Raw genomic sequence first — 21435 nt, 5'->3', positions numbered from 1 at the left:
TTATCACCATATATAACTAATGTTTTATCTGCAGAATTTGGAGTTTTATCTGCAGAAGTGCTATAAAATCCAAATAGTCCTATACTTAAATCGTTATTACTGTTATCTAATTCGTAATGTAGTTTCTTTTTCAAACTACAGTGCGTCCCACTAGTTTTCGAACCCGAAAAAACGTTATAATTTCCGAACAAATGTGCATAAGAAAATGAAATTCACAATACACGTACCTTGTACCGTGCTTAACACGAGAAAGGGTTGAACAGAAGCGCACACGTCAAAACAAAGACGATAGGTGGCGCCAGGGGAAGTGCTGCTTGGCGTGGTGCGCGTGCGTTAGTGTGACTCGAGTCGCTGCATCACGAGGATGGTTCTGTACACCGTACAGGAGCGCGTGTTCATTGTTAAAAAACATTGGATATCGGGATCGTATTAGACCGTTCAACATGAATTTTGCCGTGAATTTGGATGCCGTAAAGGACCATCGAAATCATCAATACATCATTTGGTGAACAAGTTCGAAACAACAGGAACGTTGCTTACGGGACATGGAGGCGCGCGTCCACGGATGTCCGAGGAGACAGTACAGAATGTGCGGGAACGTCTTTTGTAGTCCCTTAAGAAGAGCCTGCGTCGAGTATCACAAGAGGTAGGGATGTCAAAGTCAACTGTGCAAAGAATCGCCAAAAGAGCCAAGCTGTTTCCATATCGCGTTCCAGTCGTCCAGGAGTTGAAGACTACAGATTGGGAAAAGCGCGTGATGTATTGTCGTTGGTTGCAAGCTTTGTTGCATGACAATCCAGGAATCCTAGACTATACTTGATTCACAGATGAAGCTTGGTTCCAGGCAACCCACGATCACTGCAAGAGTTGCGAAACAACATTGAGAATGCGATTCATGAGATCACACCGGAGACTCTACATCGGACTTTTCACAATATGGAACGCCGTGTAGAAATATGTCTTGACGTCCAGGGAGGACACTTTAAGCACCTGCTGTGACGGTCATGTATTCAGCATGAAACAAGGTACGTGTATTGTGAATTTCATTTTACTATGTATATTTGTTCGGAAATTATAACGTTTTTTTCGGGTTCGAAAGCTAGTGGGACGCACTGTAGAAGTATCACTAGTTAATTTGAACACCTTAACCATTTATTATATAATAAATGAATGAATTTGATTTACCTAAAGATATTCGAAGAGAAAAAGTAATCAAGTTAATATAAGATATCTTTCGAAAATTAGAATATAGCTTAAAGAAGAAAAAGAAGAAATTACGTATTTAAGCATTTAGATTGTTTCCGCCTTGCACAAACATATTGCAAACTATTTAAACAGCTAGTAAGAAATAATGTTAACTTCTTATGTTTATTTCGTCAAAATTATTCTAATTTAAAGCATGTTTACAATGAGTTTGTAGGTGGAGATATATATCCTACAATAAATTTAAAGAGATATGTTCTACTTGTTGGAAAGATGATTATTGTTTTATAGTTATTGATATGACAAGGAAAGTAAATAATGGTAAATATAGAAATAAGATAAAACATTTTATAAACGTTTTGCCTTTCTTCACGCTTTCTAGATCTTTATCGACGTTTTCTAGACTTTCGTTCACGTTTTTTTGACGTTTTCTATATGTTTATCGACGTTTTCTAGACGTTCGTTCACATTTGTTTCTTTTCTTTATAATAAATGGATGAGAAAGAAATTGTGAGAAACCTTAAGTTAAAGAAGTTCCTTATTAAAGGGTTTAAAAATTGGAAAAAAGAAAGAGCAGGAATATATGACAAGTACAAAAAGCAAGAACAACCTGTAATTGATGCTATGGAGAATTTAGGTAGTGAGATTAAAGAAGTAATAGAACAAAACAAAAATCTAATAACAGAACTTGTTCCAGTTGTAAATAAGAGTGCAATAGTAGATTCGAAATATCTTGAATCACTTCCAATGTATTACAGCTCTTTAGAGGAAGATGGTTCAGCAGTGACTAAAAAGATAAAACACATTAAGGAGAGAAAACAATTTAAAGATATAATAGGAGTAGAGCGTTTAGCAACTCATTTTGGTAAAAGTGCAACAAAATATTATGCTAAGAGAAATTATGTATTTGCAATAAGAAGTGTTGAGGAAGATGGTAAAATAATAAATAAAATAGGAAATCCTAAAGTTAAAATTAATGGTGATGATTTAATAATTAACGGAAAACCTATAGAGGAACAAACGTTTATGCGAGTTGTTAACAATGAATACTACCAAAAATATTTAAGATTATGATGAGGATGATTTTAAAAGTTGTGAAGAAATAATAATAATAAAATCAAACGCTGCGTTTCAAAATTATGATCCAGATAAAAAAAGATTTGCGTCTAGTAGAAGTGCAAAATATAGAAATATTATAATACCTATTTGGGAAACAAAGATTAAACAAAGCTTACTTTTAACTGCTAAAAAGTCGGGAGAAGGAAATAAACAATATATTGAGAATATAAGTATAAAGAGTATATACTGAGGATATGAGTATAGAGAATATACTTGGAGGGACGATGTTCAAAAGTTAATAAATAGATAGATTAATTGTTATAGATGGAGAAGAAAAAAGCTGGTAATAATAATTTTTACAATGATTTTGAGTTTAACGTCCCGTTCAGCAGTGAGTCTATATGAGACGTGGACCTACTGATTAACGTGGAATCCGAACCACATGAGCTCCTGCCGGGAATCGAAACCAGGCCTTCCACGCCAAAGGCAATTTTTATAATGAGATAGTAGGTATAGTAAGTATGATTAATAACAAGCTTTCACAATTTATTCCTAACGATCCAAAAGGTATAGATTATTTGATAAAGATGTTGAACACATTACCAAGATATTGGAATGATGAGAAACTTGGTAAAGTGTTTTAAATGACTTGATAAATAAACTCCCATTTGAATTACATATTCCTCTATTTAGCTACTGCGGTCAACTGGGTCGCTGTCGTGCTTGAAATGAGCATGTCAATACAGACCTTGTTGCGAGGACGTCCTTAGAGCCTAATCTACCACCTCTATTTGGAAACTTTTAGGGGGAACTTGGGTAATGGCCGAACACAATGGTAAAAACGATTAGGATTGGATAATCCGCAAGCGAGCTCCTAAGTTAGCAAAAGTGGTTAGTCTAATATGGTGCCGTCTCAGAGACTGAAAGGGTGTGGTGGTGAGGAGTCTGACCAGCTCCAATGATCCATTAAGATACAGTCCAGCTTTCAGGGAAACTTGAAGCGTTAACTGCCAGGTACTAAGCTACAAGAAAGATTAGAAAGAGGAGGTAAGGGTATTAACCCATTAGATGAAGCTTGTAGAAAACACAGAGATAATCGAGATACAGCTTCCAGACATATTTCAGACAAAGAATTAAAAAATAAAGCATGGGGAAGAGTATTCAGTAAAGATGTGTCAATTGGTGAAAGTTGGAGTTGGTACTGCTATGAATGCTAAAGTTAAGTTAGGATGGGTCTTATGGGGAGTATTGAGACTTGTGAGTTGCAAAGTTTTACAGCAAATAGAAGAACATATAATAATTTGAATGAACCTAACAAAAAAATTGAATTTGATTTTCATCCTCACAGAGCAAAAATTTTATGAAATTTGAAGTTGTAGTTGCTCAAGCTGGAGGAACATTTGGAGCTAATGATATAATAAGACTTGTGATTTCTTCCCATTGTTCTTCTCTAGCATAGAAGTTAAAAATGTAAAATATAATTAAATGCTTTCTTAAATATACTGGAGTATCAAAACTTGATCTGTGCCAACTACCTTTCAATGTTTCAAATCCGATAGACCATCTTATAGAACTTGTTGTGCCTAAATGTTTTTACTACCAACAAACATAAATGCACTGATTACTATTCATATATTTATTCCACAAAATTCCATATTCCCATGAGAGTATCTAATATAAATCCAGATTCCATTCAATCTCCATGTATCTATTTTCTACTCACAGCTCACACTTAGAGAAATAATACCAAAGACTCCTAAATACCCATATACATTGTACTCTTGTTGAAATCCACCTTGATATGATCATTTGTTTTCACAGTGTCATTCCTAGCAACTAACATTTCATATCGGTATCAGGTCAGATGCTCAAGTGTGTTTTGCCCAACCATTAAAATGTGGGACATTTCCTCAAGTATCTTATCTAGCTATTGATCATGAACTGGAAATCCGTCACAGGCGCGAAAATCTTGGCTAATGGTCAGAACGGGGGGTTGAGATTTTCATATATGATAAAATATATGCAGGGTTGCCACAAGTTAGATATCATATTTTCCATATTACGAAGGCAAAACACTGTATCTGAGCAATTCAAGGTACAAACTGGATTTCTTTTATTGCTTTAAAGACTTAAGAAAAAGAGAATAATTAATTACAGACGATACACAGTATGTACGAATTCTTAAATAAATATCATTAATTTCTCAGGTTATGTACAGTATAATTCAAATGAGCTGTATTGAAGGAGATTATATTAAATGTTCCATTGTTTGAAACAAAATGTTTTATGCGTAGAGTATAACAACGATTAAGAATAGTATTAGCCAAGAGAAGAGATTTAAGGCTGTTTCGTCTTGAAAGTGTTGTCTTTAAAAATGAGTTTTTGGAAGAGTTCGGTGTCATCTCGAAAATTCTCTCTCGACATTATGTTGGGTAACACTAATTCCGTAATCGATATAGTACTATTATATAAAAAAAATGGAAGTGATTCGCTCAGCATCGCCTAGATCATGCTTCTTTAGGTAAAAATAAACGTGAAATTTTTGACAGAATATTCCTCGGGTGCACTCCACTAGCGCACAAAGAAATGAAATAAAGTGCTTATGGTATCGCGAACACACAATATTCGATATTGCGTTGTCATGTTTAGATTTGTTTTACAAATTATGGCTATATAAGAGATTCTTCCTGTTACATAGAGAGGCAAATATCAAGAAATATAATAGACGTTTATTATAACACGATAACACGATTAATTGCCACATTTTGCTTTGTGAAAAATGCGGGAAGATGTTTTGTATGAAAAGGTAAATAGCAAGAAGTATAACATATACGTAATATTATTATATAGTAAATTTTATATCCACGATATGTCTTTAATTGACATTTACTCATTTTTAGTTAGCACCTATAAAAAAGAAAAAAGTGATCATCTCCGGCTAGCACCACAGTATAAGTGCCGCTAAATGTGTAACTTTCGTGAAGGGGAAGATTTAAGTTTGTTTGTGTACCAGTTTTAGACAATTTAAAATAGGATTCTTGAATTTCATTTATGCACAATTATTCTTGCTGTTTACTTTGAAAATGATACCATATATTAATAGAGAACAGCAGTTTCCTTTTTTTTTTTTTTTTTTTTTTAAAGAATATGCTGACAATATGAACGTATAAAGACGTGACACGTAATATGTTGACCTATCTCCAAATTCTGTTTTCTTCTCCAGCGCGAAATAAATTAACTAATCTTGTGTTCAGTGATAATGCAATATTTGTTTCGAGGGTGGAGGATGGTGATTTTGAAAAAAAAAAATCACTATTGCCAAAAACTGTTTTACACAATGGAGTATCATTGCATCATATTTTGTGCACTCGAGGTTTCTTATTTGTGTCACGATCGCACAGAGGCCTTTATTTGAGCACTCCCGGCCTACGGCCTATCCCTTTTATTACGGAGGCAAGAGATAAGAAAGGATTTTTGGAGCATGTATTCCAAGGGAAATAAAGAGGTTTGTAAAGTTTTTTTTCTTTTTTTAAAAGAATTTAGTATCTCGCACATTCATGAAAGTAGAGAGATGAAACTCAGCATATAAACTCTTCTTTATAATAAGAGAATACATATTTTTAGCGCTTTCAAAAGTGCCATTTCTAGCGGAGACATTTCTATAATATTCAAACTTCCCTTTCTTTCTTCAGAGACTATCGAATGTGAAGATTCGCTTAAGTTGGAGATGTGGAATTCAGTACATAGATTTTTAATTAAAAATAAGGGAACACATGTTTCAAGAGCAAAAAGAAGGTCATATTTATTATATTGAAAATTCCTTTTATTTATACATAAAGTGCCGAGTGTGACAATTTAAATTTCCGGTATTATATTTATTACACCTTATCTTCCTGTAAGGGAAACAGGAACTTCTGCTACTGTATGTATAATCAGAATACGGTAAAATATGTATTTAATATCTATCCTTCGGTTGTCTGGGGACTTCACCCAGAAATTGCCGTGTTTCCTCGGGCTACGGGCTCACACCTCATACACCTGCAAGCATACCGATTTTCAGTTCAAACATCAAGTTTCATGTTTCTAACTTTCGGGATCCCTAGATATGAATGTATTATTATAATCCGTAAAGAGGATTACGTAATATTTTATCATTTAATATTGAATTTGGAAGTTGTAGTATGGTTCTTTCAATTCCGGTTTGAGTAGAAAGATTAGTGTTGAAATGGAATATAGGCTATTCTTGGGACACTTAATTGATTAAAGAAAATTGCTTCTCGCTATCTATTACCATCTTTAATTTATAGTGATCAACATTATAGCTGGAAGAGAGTACTTTCTACTTCCGGTTATTCTAGAATGTTAAGGATGAAGATGAATGTTGTCCTTGAAACGTTTAATCGATTACGAAAACAGGTTTTCGCTATATATTACTGTTTTTGTTATATAGTGATCAACGATAAAACAAGATGTGCCTTATTCCTACAACTTGCGGTTTCACTAGGGTGTTAAGGATGAAAATGAAAGTTGTCCTTGAAATTTGTAATTGATTTCCGAAAGCCGTTTATCTCTGTCCATTTCCGTTTTTCCTCTACAATGATAAATGTAGAAACCGGAAATGGATCATTTCTACTACTTCCGGTAGGCAAATCACCTCCATCAACGAACTCCCTCGAGATAATCACTCTATCTATCTATGGCAAAAAACAGAATTTAAAAATTCGCATTTGTTCAAAAGTTATCATGTGGAGTAACGGACGTATGTACTAACATTGTAATCTTATAAGTACCACTACGTGATCCTAATAATAGTAATACTTCGACTAGCTAGGTGTTTCGCCCTCAGACTCTTGCATTTATTCAGCCTACTGTCTCGCAACTCATAAACGCACAAGCACAACGAATTTCAGTTCAAATACTAACTTTCATTTCTCTAACCGTCCTGAATGCCGAAATACATTGATAATTTCAAGTACCAAACGACTTTGCCCCCAAACCTGCGTTCGACCGGCCTACGGGTTTACATCTCATGAACCTATAGAGTACCGAATTTCAGTTCAAATACCAAGTTTCATGCCTCTAATCTTCAGGGATCCAAAAATATGAACATCTTATTGTAATTGTAATTCTCGCCTTTTTTCTTTCCTTCTAAGCCAGATGTAAAAAATACGTATAGAGTGGCCTCTTATCATAATAATTGCATTCCCTACCTTTTCCCCCACCATTTTCCTTCCTCTTTTTACTAAAATATCAGATGTTTCTAACCTTCAGAGATTCTAAACATCGATATATATAATAATTGCAACCCCCACTTCTTTTTCTCTTTCCATTTCTTTTCTTACCCTTTTAGTAAAATATCAGAAAACGCTGAAAAAACGTATCACATTATTTTAAATGAGAAATCTCAATACCAAATTTCAAATCTGTAACTTTAAAGAATTCGGAGATATGGCCTTCTTATTAAATTAATTTCCATCCCTATTTCTCCCCCTTCCCCGTCGAATTTCCAAAAATTCTTTTTTAGTAGTACCCTATGTCATAAATCTTACATATTGTCCAAATTTGAAGTTTATAGTTTGAGCAGTTTGGTCTGTGGGTTGATATATATTTGAGACGTTTAATTAAGTGCAAACTTTTTAGTCCAGTATGTTGGGGTCTGAACTCGAAAAACAAAATTAGTAACTTAATTAAACTTGCAGGGCAGCTTCTTTCCATCAAGTATAGGCATATCCTGGAAGTGCGCTTTAAGCTTCAGCAAATATGGCTGCCATACCTAATTTGGCCGCCTTTGTCTATAGAAGAATGATACTTTCCTTGATTTCTTACTTTACATTCAATTCTACGGTCTTGAAAGTTATAACAAAATATTTCGGAAGTAAAATTTCATTTCGTTTTATATATAATACATTTCTGTAGGTTAGGTAGATATGAAGTTACAAATGATAGAGTAGGCTTGTGTCTGTTTCTTTCAAGAGTAGTTTTCTGATTTTTTAAAACTCTTTCATAAAGAAGGCAGATTTCATCAACCAGTCAAAATGTATAAATACATGAAATTACAGGAGGAAGTATGGGTGATGTGATACTGTTTTCACATTAATTTTCAGGAAGTGACACGACTTTGTCTCTGTTCCAGAAAGAGAACAAGACTTGTTAGAAATTACTTGGGAAATAGTTAATTGCAATAAGTTGTGAGTATATTCAACAAATGTATTTCGAATCCGAAATAACATTTCCAATTACACTTTTGTGCATCGTATGATGAAAACGCACTGGCTTTGTCTCTATATTTCGTATACAGAAGATTTATTTCACACCAGTCACCCATTCCTAAGTTTTTACCTATAAGAGCAAGTTCGAGCAGACGACACGTATTGAAGGTGTACAATCAGGAGAAAACTTGACTAGAGTAAATATTCCAGCAATTGATTGTAGATCGGAGGAGTAAATGAAGAATATACTCAATTACTTGTTTGGACACACCAGCACCAAACTTTTTTTTCTGAAGCTTGTGTATTGCAAGTGTAATACTCTCATGTACTTAATCCAACTATTATGTTAGTAATCTTCGAGATTGTACATGTCGGCGTTTTATTCAGACATGTTGGCGTTATATTAGTGTTGAACTATCCTCAAATTATACGTTACTTTTATGAATCTTTCGAAGTTCCTTCTTTCTTTTTCTTTTTAATTTTTCAGAGTAATAGGTAACTTTCCTGTTCTGAAAGAAGCAGAGTTTATTATATGAAACCTAAATTACTAAAATAAAAAAGGTCTGCTTAAAACTCGTCGTTTCAACAACTTTTTCCATTTGAAGCAGCAGTGGGTCATCCAACTCAACTATATCGCTTATGTCCCAGCAGTGCACCTTACCAGAGATTGGTTAATTTATGTGTATTTTATGTACTTGAATTTTGCTTAAATAACGTTTTCTCTTCGGACTATTTGCTAAATAAGTTTCTGGAAATTTTCACTTAATACCCCATTATTTTCAAATGTACCATATTTTTTATATATAAATTCTAATTATGGCATGTTTCTTTCATTCTTTCATTCATCAATGTCTCCTATAGCCTTTGAGCGTAATTGAGAGAAGTTAAATTTGACTATAGGCCTATATACTACATAGGCTTTGGCAGAAATATTCGATGGGAGGGGATATGTAATAACTGTAATAATAATAATAATATTTTCCTATTGTGTTTCGTAGAGCGCATGTTCACTTCTCTTCCTGATACTCCCCCTCTCCACATAAATATGAAGAGTACGTGGGACGAACGATGAAAATCATGCTTTCACATTTCTGAGACTTTTTTTAACTGTTTTAAATTGAAAATTGATTTTCATCGTTCTTCTGGCCTACTCTTCATACGTTTTCTCCATTCCCTGATATTCAGATTCCAAATACCAAATCCCGATACTCCCTCTCCCGATTATTTGTTTATTTAACTAAAATAAGTAATTTGATTTTCCTTCTTTATTTACAAATAATAAAATATTTGGAATTTTATCTTATCTCCCCTTTTCAAAAGTTCTTGAGGTACACTATGCAATACAATACACCACTCTGGAAAACATTGGGAATGTATAAAATACAATCGGGGATCTCATCCAAATCTCCTGTCCAATGCAGTTATGGTGTGGTGCTTGAAGTAATCGTCTCTACATTTCCTTCACGGTTTGGTTAAAATATCCGTTTATTTGGATAAGTATACACTGTAGCCTGTTAAAAATTTTCTAAACATTTGGAAGCGATGGAACGTATTGCCTATAAATTAACCCTCCTCCACACATTAAGATTGTCACTTTTCCAAAATTTAAGTAATCTGAAATCCACTCTATTTAAGTAGTAATTAAAGTTCAATCCAAGTCGCCCGATCCCCCCGCCTTCCCTTGGATCCACGCTTGCCTGGATGGCCTAACCAGGATGTACGGACTCGGATTTGAACTCGGAATCTTGCGATTAGTAAATACAGCACAAACTATGTACCAGATACTATTTTAATATTGTCTTTTCTTCTTAATTAAGATTGAAGGAAATTTTGATAGAACTACTAGTAAGAGTTATGCCTAGTACGTAGGATAATAACAATCGTAACTTTAAATTGGACAAAGAACAAAGAACGTAACTTTAAATTAAAATTGAACATCTCTTTCCAAACAACAACAATAATGATAATAATAATAATAATAATAATAATAATAATAATAATAATAATAATAATAATAATAATAATAATAATAATAGGACTAATAATAATTAAACTGACTTATTCAGCATATATTTGAAAACTTGGTCCTAACGGCGTCAACTCTCTGGTTCGTGGGGTCCCTGGTTCAATTCCAGCCCGAGCAAAGTAGGCTTTGTTGTGAACACCGTGTGCGTTGGTTTTCTCGGATCCTACCGTTTTCTCCAACTTCCTTTACTCCAGCATTGTGATCCGTCTCATGCTTGTGTCCTTTAGCCTCGGTGCATAATCAAGTCGTTAGGCTAAAAAATAAAATAACGGCGTCAATAGAAATTCGATACTTAATCAATATAACTTCTTGCTTTTGCTTCGTTTTCACATTGAGATAATTTAGTCAGTACTTTTAGGTTGTGATTTGTTTTTAAAGAAAAGTTCAGTAAATTTATTGTAAAACAGACATTTTATATTGTAAAGTCTTAGTTTATGCTTCTTTTTCAGTTGAACTAGTTTCAACTATCCTTAGTTTACCATATTTTTAAAAGCAACACAATTTTATGTGACACTCTGCAACCATGTCTATCGGAGATATTTCATAATAGCCTGCAGCGAAACCACCCATCCCCTTTCTGGTATTTGCTAAGAATGCAGCGGGTGTCCCTTCTGTTTCGGTTGATGATCATCAGATTAAGAAAAAAGATAATCACTTTAGGAAATGACTCTGGTTTAGAGACTTGAGGAAATAGACACTTGGGCAAATGACCCTATTTCTTCATATCTAGGAATGTGCTAACTTCTATAATCTTTGTTATCCATATTCCATAACCTCATTCCCAACAAAAAACATGGAGTAATTATAGATAGGATTGAACTACCTGGAATAACATCTACAGCTATTGGAACTTTAAAGATTTCTAAACCAGAAGTTGAATAGTTACAACAAGCAGGTTTCGAAACAAATGATAAACTTGGATTGAGAAAAGATTTTACAGTTTTATATCCGCTAAAATTAATTCTAGGCTTTTTAAGTGATTACAAAGAGGCTATGTGGAAGGGTGAATTAAGATTAACATTTATAAAGGCTGGTAATAATAATGGTGTTTGATATAAAGGGGATGCAACAGCTCCACATAATGAAAAAATAACAATAAAGAGTATGGAGATAAGAATGCCAATTGTAGAATATGAATAGAATTACGAAAGCAAGTTAAAGTTAAATATTCTTAAAGAACCAAAAATTAGGTTTTCATTTCACACTTATCAATGTATACAAAAGAATGTAGAAGGTTCTTTCTTGGAATTTCATATAACTACTTAATTTAATTCTAGACAATTTGATATGCCTCATTTTGTAATTGTAATTTCTCAAACTGATAAAAGCAATAAGCAGCCAGCACATTCTAGTAAATTTGATCATTGTAAAGTTCTTAATCTCTACTTCAAAAATGGTAGACAGGAGGTCTTTCCAAAAGAAAACAGAAATTTAGATATTGATAGTAATGATTATTTTAAGATATATGAAGATTATACTACATTTAAGACATTAATTGTAGTAAGAGAAAGAATGCATCTATAAATAAGAGAACTAATGTAAGAATTGTAGTAGATTACGCAGAAGCAGTAGCTAATAATACAATTTGTTATGCGAGTTTAATTGGTCAAAAGAACTTTACGTATGATCCTAAGAATGAGAAACTAGCAGGAGAGTTTTAGATTAGATTAGATTAACTTTATTTGTTTTAGATTTAGTTTTTAGAACTTTTATGAGTCTATTATTCATAAAAGTTGTTATGAAAAAATATATTCATAAGGGTAGATAAAAATTTTATATCAAATAAATGGTAGAACACGTCGATTTTTTAAATAAACTTTGAACAAAAGGAAGTTACAGACTTACGGGAACTGGATCAAGACACGCCATTTCAAATTCTTAAAATGGAAAAGATAAAGACTAAATCTGGTAATTGTATTTTAGTTGAGCGTGAAAACTTTAAGGTACTTCTTCCACGTAGATATCAGAGACACTTGACTGATAAAATAAAAAGTGATATAGTTAAAGATGGATTGAAGATTAAATACACTGGACTAAAAGATAATTACCCAACTGTTGAATTCTGTGTTTGAGTCAAAGTAAAAAATGGACCTTTTTTTTAAAAAAAAAATCTACAAGGGAAAAGTAAGTTACTATTATGGAACTTCAAAGAAGTTTATTCTTACCGACAAATTCAACGTAATCAAGAACGTTCAGGACCACACTGAAATCGTGTTTGAGGTGAATTGCTGTCTATTTTCTTTAAACTATGACCAATGGACTGAGTTTAAGAAGTCACTGTTTCCCCTAGAGAACAAGATAAGCACAAACGAGATTTCACTATCAGTATCCAAACTGGTAATCATGTAAACATATAATGCATACATAGTATTTAGGAAGTAAGTTTTTATGGTCATTATAAAAACTTGAAAATAGTTACTAAATTTGGTCATTTTTGGAAAAGTTACTAAATCTATGTACAAAAAGCCAATAAATCTGGTTATTTCTGGAAAAATCTGGTTACAAAATGATGTGCTGCTAATGAGGCATACATCATAAAAGCCTGTGCGCAGAGTCTCACTTTAGCATTGTAATTATGTAAATGCTTTCGTTTTGTGCTGATCAGTGAGGTAGTAGCGTATTCTGCAATGTCATTAGTGTGCTATGGTCAGTGAGGGATGGTGGGGAGGGGGTTGTTGCAGAATCTATATTTACCCTTTTCTTAGGTGGCACATTGGGTTGGGGTACTAAAATCAAAGTGGCAGTGAAAGAGTTAAGGAACCGTTAGAGGTAATCATTCTAGATATCTGTTGCAGAAAACAGAATTCACAAATTCGTTTACATGTTTGGGATATGGGCTATAGATAAAATCCGTAAAAATAACCTTTATACGCTAATGTGTAAACGGGGAATTCTTCAATGAAATCGGCTGAAACTATCGTTCTAACTCTCTATTACAAAAACAAATTTTAAAAATTTGCTCACATATATGGTATATGGGCCCTAGATAGGTACTGTTATCTGTCAATACATTCACGAATTAAATTGTATGAACGTCCTCGGTAGAGGCAATAGTTCTAGCTATACACTACACAAAATGGAATTAAGGATTTCGCTTTCATATATGGGATACATAGCATTGATAGCCATCTTCAAGGTCGCCGAAATCCGTTGATTTCTTAACTCATTGACTCCATTAAGGAACTCAACCGAGATAATCGCTTCAGTTGTCTATTGCCAAAAACAGAACACTGTCATCCATTCCAGAGTTGTCGTGTGGAGTGACGGACGGACGAATAGACTAACAAAATAATCACATAATAAGGAGAGCAATGTGTTTGGCGTTGCCCCTGTCAGTATCAGACAAATATACAGGGTGTATCAAAATAACACCGACAACATTTGGGACGTACCCCAACAGCACAAGATGTGTTAGGCATGTTCCATTTGGTGTCACAGCTACTTTCTAAGCACCCGACACTTGACACATATGATATTCATGTGCTAAGTATGTGCTTCAGCTACCTACAGTTTTAAGTACTTGTTACATCTAATTGATATTTGCAACTATGTACCACAAATATAGCATTTATATACCTGGCTCAGTTTCGCATTCTAACGGTCATTTGTTTTTATGTCGTCACTTGGGACATATATCTGTCATTTTCTAGGTACGTCCTTTAGGTACATACTGTTTCAGATATCCTAACTGCACGAGATTTGCTAGGCATGCGCCATTTAAGTGTTCTAAATTCATCTTCCACATTTGATGCATTTGTTGTTTCTTTTTCTACGCGATTGTGTACTAGATGCAACAAACGAATCAACTTTACTAGATAGCAACTGTCACCGAAAATTTGAAAGTGAATATGGAAGAACCATGAAGTAAACTAAATAGACACTCGTCATTTTGTTATAAAGTTACATGGTGAGCATATTTTATCTGATCCCAAATGGTTATCATCGAATTTACGTGGTTAAAAGAGAACTCTGATTAGTCAAATTCAAACGACCTCAACAATTTATCCCTCTACAAGCAACGGTCTCTTCATCGCGTCTGTGGTCAAGTCGGAAGAGCACACGGCTAGTAATCCAAAGATTGATAGTTTGTGCCCACCCTGTGGTATATATCCGTTAAAATAACCTTTATACGCTAATGTGTAAACGGGAAATTCTTCAATTAAATCGGCTGAAACTATCGTTCTAACTCTCTATTACAAAAACAAATTTTAAAAATTTGCTCACATATATGGTATATGGGCCTTAGATAGGTACTGTTATCTGTCAATACATTCACGAATTAAATTACTATATATATTACTTGTTTAAAGTGTTGCTTAGACTCACCTTAATGTAAACACATTACGCATATAGGCGATTTAACATATTTTGGGGGAGTAATTTTGTGGTTCATTGACGCTTACGGCATGGGAAACATATCTAGAACATATTAGGCACGTTCCCCAGGTACATGTTAGGCATGTACCTAGGGGCGGACATAGACTGTGACTATCACTTGCCATCCATGTGATTTCTCTCTCAGAGGTACATTCATGTCTAAAATTATTGACGCATGTCTATAAATAAGTTGTTGTAGGAATATAATTTGATAACGAATTCGCCTGGTATTTCCTATAATGTTAGTATGTGTACCTAGATGTAATGCTTTTTTGTCCATTTAGCAATTTTTTGTTTTACTCATTCTAATTTTTGTATTTATAATTATTTTCTATGAAATTTACCACAAATATACTTTTCTCGACACATAGTATCAGTATTAAAAGTACCATGGAAAATCATTATCAAATTATATTCATGCATGAAGACAGTTATAGATGTGCGGGAATCATTTTGGACATGAGTGTACATAAGGTATATACTGAACACGTTCCCATGTACCTGAGGGAACATGATAGGCATATGCCTCCTATGTAATTGTGCTGTTAGGGTGACTCCTGACACGAAGATAAGACAAAGTATATAGACCAACCTGAGCGCACAAATGTTTCCTTTCCAAGTTATAGACTGCCGAAAACGTGAAAAAATGAACTTTGAAAGTCCATAGCTCCAAACCTATAGGACCTACCATAGTCGGGTCAAGAGTTCACTTAGGAACTAATATATGTCCTATCCAAAAATGTATGTTTCAGTATCCTAAGGTACTAACGAAGCCATTTTTAAAGAGGGAGTTTGGCTACGGGCATGTAATTTGAAGTACTCTCCAATTACCTTTATAAAAGTGGTTGCGGAAGAACCACAAGATTCTGAAGCTTCGATACAAGTTGGATAGGGCACATACCCTAACAGCACAATTACTTAGCAGACATATGAATACTATGTTCCCTCAGGTACTTGGGAATCTGTCCGTTATGTGCCTTATGTGCCTCTAAGAGAGAAACCACATTGATGACAAGTGATAGTCACAGTCTATGTTCGCCCCTAGGCACATGCCTGACATGTACGTGGGGAACGTGCCTAGTATGTTTCCCATGCCGTAAGCGTCAATAAACCACAAAATTACACAACCAAAATATGTAAAATCGCCTACATGCGTAATGTGTTTACATTAAGGTGAGTCTAAAAACACTTTAAACAAGTAAAAAATGTACCGGAGGGTTGGCGCGAACCACCAGCCTTTGGATTACTAGCCACGTGCTCTTCCGACTTGGACACGGAGGCGGTGAGAATAACATCGCTTGTAGAGGGATAAATTGTTTAGGTCTTTAGTATTTGGGTAATCAGAGTTAAAAGAGAACTCTGATTCTCTGGTTCTCCTTTAACCGCGTATATTCAACGATAACCGTTTGGGGTCAGATAGAATCTGTTCACCATGTAATTTTAAACAAAATGACGAGTGTCTATTTACTTTATTTTATGGTTCTTTCATATTCTCTTGCAAACGATTGGCGACAGTTGCTATCTAATAAAGCTGATGCGTTTGTTGCTTCAGGTACACAACCTCTCAGAAAAAGAAGCAACAAATGCATCAAATGTGGGAGATGAATATTTAGAACACTCAAATGGCGCATGTCTAGTACATATTGTGCTGTTAGGATATCTGAAACAGTAAGTTCCTTAATTACGTACCTAGAACATGACAGATATACGTCCCAAATGACAACATAAAAATAAATGACTGTTAGAGTAAGAAATTAAGCCAGGTATATCAATGCTATATTTGTGGTACATAGTTGCAAATATCAATTTGTGTAACAAGTACCTAAAACTGTAGGTAGCTGAAGTACATACTTAGTACATGAATATCATATGTGCCAAGTGTCGGGTATATAAAAAGTAGCTGGGACACCTAAATGGAACATGCCTAGCACATCTTGTGCTGTTTTGGATACCAGTTCTTAAGTGAAGTCTTAGTTCCATTGTATTGGAGCTATGGACCTTTAAAGTTAACTTTTTCATGTTTTCGGCAGCCCATAACTCCGAAAGAAAGCATTTGTGCAATACTTTTAAATATTTGTATTTATTTTGTGCTGTTTGTTACAAAATTATTTATTTTGTATTGTTTATTGAAAATAAATACAAATATTTGAAAAGTAGCTAACAAGGGACAAAGACAACATGATAAATCATCAATTACCGTTGAGCTCATTTTTCTAGTCGCTGCCTTAACCTAAATTTTTGGGCAATTTGTATTCTGGCCATACTGTAATTTCTATAAATGACAACACTGAATATTCTTTTGATTCGTATTTTCTGGTGTAGGATAACATTATCTATTATTGTAGTGAGTTACATTTCATTGTCTTATTATTTTGTATAAAAACCCAAATCTTCTTCTGTATAAAGACTATGACCACCTCGAATACACAAGCAGTATATCTCACCTCTTTGCTCTGAGTTAGATTGGTAATCAACTAACGAGGAATACGGACCCACCATTTCTTTTAAGAGAGGTTTCCTCAAATCAGTAAGATACGTCTATTGTCGTTCAACAACTCAGGCGCAGATAGGTGATTGGTCAGCGGGAACTGCAGAGATGGCGTGGGTCAATGAAAACTTCACCCATGACCCACCGTGACCCACTACCTATCATGATCCACTCTGACTCGCCACCCATCAAAACCTATCGTCAGCAACTCTGAACCATGATCCACGTCCTCCTCTCAACTGAATAAAGAGTTTACACTTGTAATAAAACAAGACTGTGAAATTATCACTAATCGGGGTTTAATTTCTACAGTCAATCGCTCAAACGCCACTCTGTCACAATACCAGTGAATCTGATCTTCATGATATAATATGGTGAAGTGCTTATCGTAGGTCATATTACGATGAATTTCAATTTAATTATCGTATATAATTATTTCTTTGTTGAATTATAGATAGGTCTACTTTTCAGTGGGAAATAGGATGAAATTTGAATATCTCAAATTAAGTTAAAGTAGGTCAACGTAAAGGGAAAAAACTGTAAAATTCGAATACGTCTCGAAAGCCAAGTAGTAAGTCTTATTGCTACTATTACAATTACAAATATTAATATCCAAAAGGTGCCTGAAGTTTTTTATTCAGTTAGGTGTACTCATCTCAGGTAAGTAAATAGAAACAAATGAAAAGGAAGAAAAATGGATACCTTGAAAATAAATCCTAGACCCCTGCACTGAGCAATGGGTTGATGGATCGTAGTGAGTCGGTGAGTCATAATGGGTCGGTGGGTTAGAGTGGATCAGTGGATAAGAATGGGTTACAGTGGGTAGCGAGTCGCAGTAGATCACGTCCTGTAGACCTACGACCCACTGACCCACTCACAGATCTTGACTCATTTGACCCACGACCCATGGACCCACTCCATCTCTGAACTGAACACGTTTATGTGTCATTTTGTCCATCATTAAATAGTAATAATTCACACAAGTGTCGTTTTATCCTGTGTAAATTTGCAGTACAGGGAATTCAATATGACAAATTTAAATCAACTCTGATAATTTGACAAGTTTTAATGTAAACTCCTGTCAACAAGATACCATTTTTTTCAGTGGTTTTATTTGGTGAATCCTTGACACATGAAGACCGTATCTTACTAATAAATTTGTTCCTCCAGTGAAGTTATGACCTATTTCTGCATTACAATGAACCGGTCGGTGATAGATGAAGCTTAGATAGTTTACATAGCTGGCGCCAGGATTTTGGCAATGCGAGTGCATGCTGGAAAGGGATAAGACATTGTAAAAATATTAACATGGTACGCAATAAAAACTTTTATGGGCAAAGGCCAAACATTTTAAGGGTAAATTAACATGCCGACATGCGTACATACTATAACAATTCAACTAGCAATTACATATCACTGTTCACCGAAGACGCTTTGCCAACACACTCTAACATTGTTGAAGAACGCTCTGCTTTATTGTGCCTTAAGATCTCAAAAATAATCCCAAAATTTTACTAAATTAAAAAAAAACTAGAAAAACATTGTATGATAGGAGAGAGACTTATGAGAGACTTAAGAAGTCACTAAACAATAAATTTACAAAGTAGATAGGATTATATTGTAGGAAATCTGAAAATCGAAATTAATGTGGGTGCAGCCACTGCTTTATGATCGCTTATAAAAAATAATGTTATTCTTTCTTAAAAGTTCAGAATATTCAGTTTGTAAATATCAGTCGAAAATCTAACGTATTTTTTTTCTTACAGTGCGTAAACACCACGGCAATGAAAGGATTAACTATGTGTTCCTTGAAAATGGCGTATTAAGTTATACCTCAACCATAATCAGCATAACGAAAAAAAATCAAATGATTTAAATAGTAAAAAATTGATATTATATATAAAAAAATGATTACAATTAACATTCTTGTTCTTTTGTAAGTAACATAATTGATATACAATTTTAATTCATGTTTTAATAAGTGTTCCATTACCTTACGTGTTGTATGCATTCAGAGTTGCCATAATTCACGTTTAAATTTGAATATAATTGTATGTAAAAACTATTTTATGAAATAAATTTATAATTAAATTATTAAGTTTCTTGTTTCTATTAATTCCAGTGTTAGTCCAGTTTTTTGGGACCGCAAGAATTAACACTTTTTATTTTTTTCCACTTCGGATTCCAAATTGCTACATAATTGTTCGGACGCGTGTCCAGTCAGATGCTGTGAGCTATGTCTGCATGAGAAATGGCAGTTGTCGGAGCCGGCTGATGGTTAGTCGCCTCCTACCATGCCTACATGTGTTCGATAAAGCTTGAGTAAGGAGACGTAATAGGCCAGAGTAAAGGACGTATACCAGGTAGAAAACGCTGTATTCGCCTTCAATATAGGCGGCAATCCATATGCTGCTAGAAGATCAAGTCCCAGAAAATGTCCAGATAAGGTTGGAGGACAGAATTGACGACATCACGACTCTACGACAAAATAGTCACACTCCTCTGGATGAAGACAAGACCCGAACGGCCTTCCCTTATCAAATTCCAGAAAATCAAGTGTAGATTCTATGGAATGAATGACAACGCAGTTAGACTTTCCCGCTCAGTTGCAAGTTTACATGCATGCACAGGACGTCACTTTGTGTACGAGAGAAACTGCTTTCATTGCTGAATACCACTATCTCTATTCGTCTTGCCAGTACAGTCTCTCAGGATGCCACCTACAATAGATAAAACTAATTTATTCTTTCTATTTCTTTATTTCTTCCATATAAGTACTTTCAGCCTTCATCCCTTTTCCCTCCTACACAAAATTTTGGGGCTATATTAATCATAGACGCCAGTGACCGTTGCCCTTATAAGAGGTCTTAATCCAAACCAAAATTGAAATTATGCTCCTTTTAATTCGTTTTTAGATAAATCAAGTCGGTAGGGACTAATTATAATATTTGTTGAAACAAAATAAGCATAAAACATGGTTAAGTTAATGAATTAAAAGTAATTCCATTGACTTCGACTTCTTTTTATAGAAAAACCTCAGAACTCTTGAACTACTTAGTCTCTATAAATGACGCATTAACTAAACAACGCACTGACTAGTTTTTACTCAGTACTCAGGCCTACTCTAACAGAAAGAATTTCTTAAGAACAAAACAAAAAAACGATGAGTTTTCCTTCTCGTATGAGTGAAATGGATGTAGGAGCACTGTTGCTACTTTATCCGTTGTTTTTCATGAGATTTGTGTTTATGTGTGTGTTGTTCGCTGGAAATTTCGGAGTCGAACTGATTTGGAGAAATTGTTGTTGAGCTACGGTGAAATTGTCAAGGTTGGGAGACTTAACGTATGAGCTGTTTTGTATGTTGAGTCTCTCATAATTATAAGGTACTAGCAGCAAATAAGGCCCAGCTAAGAATAACTGCTTTATTACGTAAATACTTATAATGTAATATACATAAATTGATCTGCATTTTATTTGTGAATATTTTATCTATCTTATGGTATATTTACTTTTACTTAAACATTGAGTTAAAAGTGTGAAAAATGTATTGAAAGAGAAACATACAAAATGGCCTTATTACCCGCGCACGGTAAGTAAATAAAGCCCACCGTTTGAAAAGTAAAATTTTACGACCTGAAAGACCACTGGAAATTAATTAGCACTTAATATTTTTACAGCGCTTCAAATACTGAAATAAAGCGATATTTAGTAACAATATGGATATGAAATATTAAGGATATAGGTAATCTTCCTTGTGTTATGCAGTCGTTAGTTAAGTCGTTGCAACTAACTGAATTCTAAAGAATAAGCTTGGACACATAATTAACAAATCGCCATTCGAAACAGATTTCACACTAACTTTCAACAATGTTTACACTTGATAACACTTGTAGCAAATGAATTCTTCATCATCGGCGTCGATCAAGCCAATGAATTCGTCGTGCACCATACACCGCACCCTTTACAGCTTCGCATGTCACCGATCCATTCTTTGGCGCATAGCGAACGATACCTGGAATGCTCAGAACCACCAGTACCACCAAGACGCCAACAGTAGAACTCGAGCCTGCGAA

At 34.4% G+C, this 21435-nt stretch overlaps 1 protein-coding gene across 1 annotated transcript in view; it reads left to right on the top strand.

The window, feature by feature from the left end:
* The window catches only part of obst-E (obstructor-E), a 320674-nt gene extending 301214 nt beyond the window's left edge, over positions 1-19460 (top strand). Inside the window, exon 5 of the mRNA XM_081765619.1 lies at positions 19129-19460. Within this exon, the coding sequence (XP_081621745.1) occupies positions 19129-19135 (7 nt within the window). The 3' untranslated portion in view covers positions 19136-19460. The remainder of the gene's footprint in view (positions 1-19128) is intronic.
* The last annotated feature ends 1975 nt before the right edge of the window (positions 19461-21435 follow it).

Source organism: Thermobia domestica, chromosome 7 (genome assembly GCF_964235325.1).
Source record: "Thermobia domestica chromosome 7, izTheDome1.hap1.1, whole genome shotgun sequence".
Classification (NCBI taxonomy): Eukaryota; Metazoa; Arthropoda; class Insecta; order Zygentoma; family Lepismatidae; genus Thermobia; species Thermobia domestica.
This window is presented reverse-complemented; position numbering and strand designations above follow the sequence as displayed.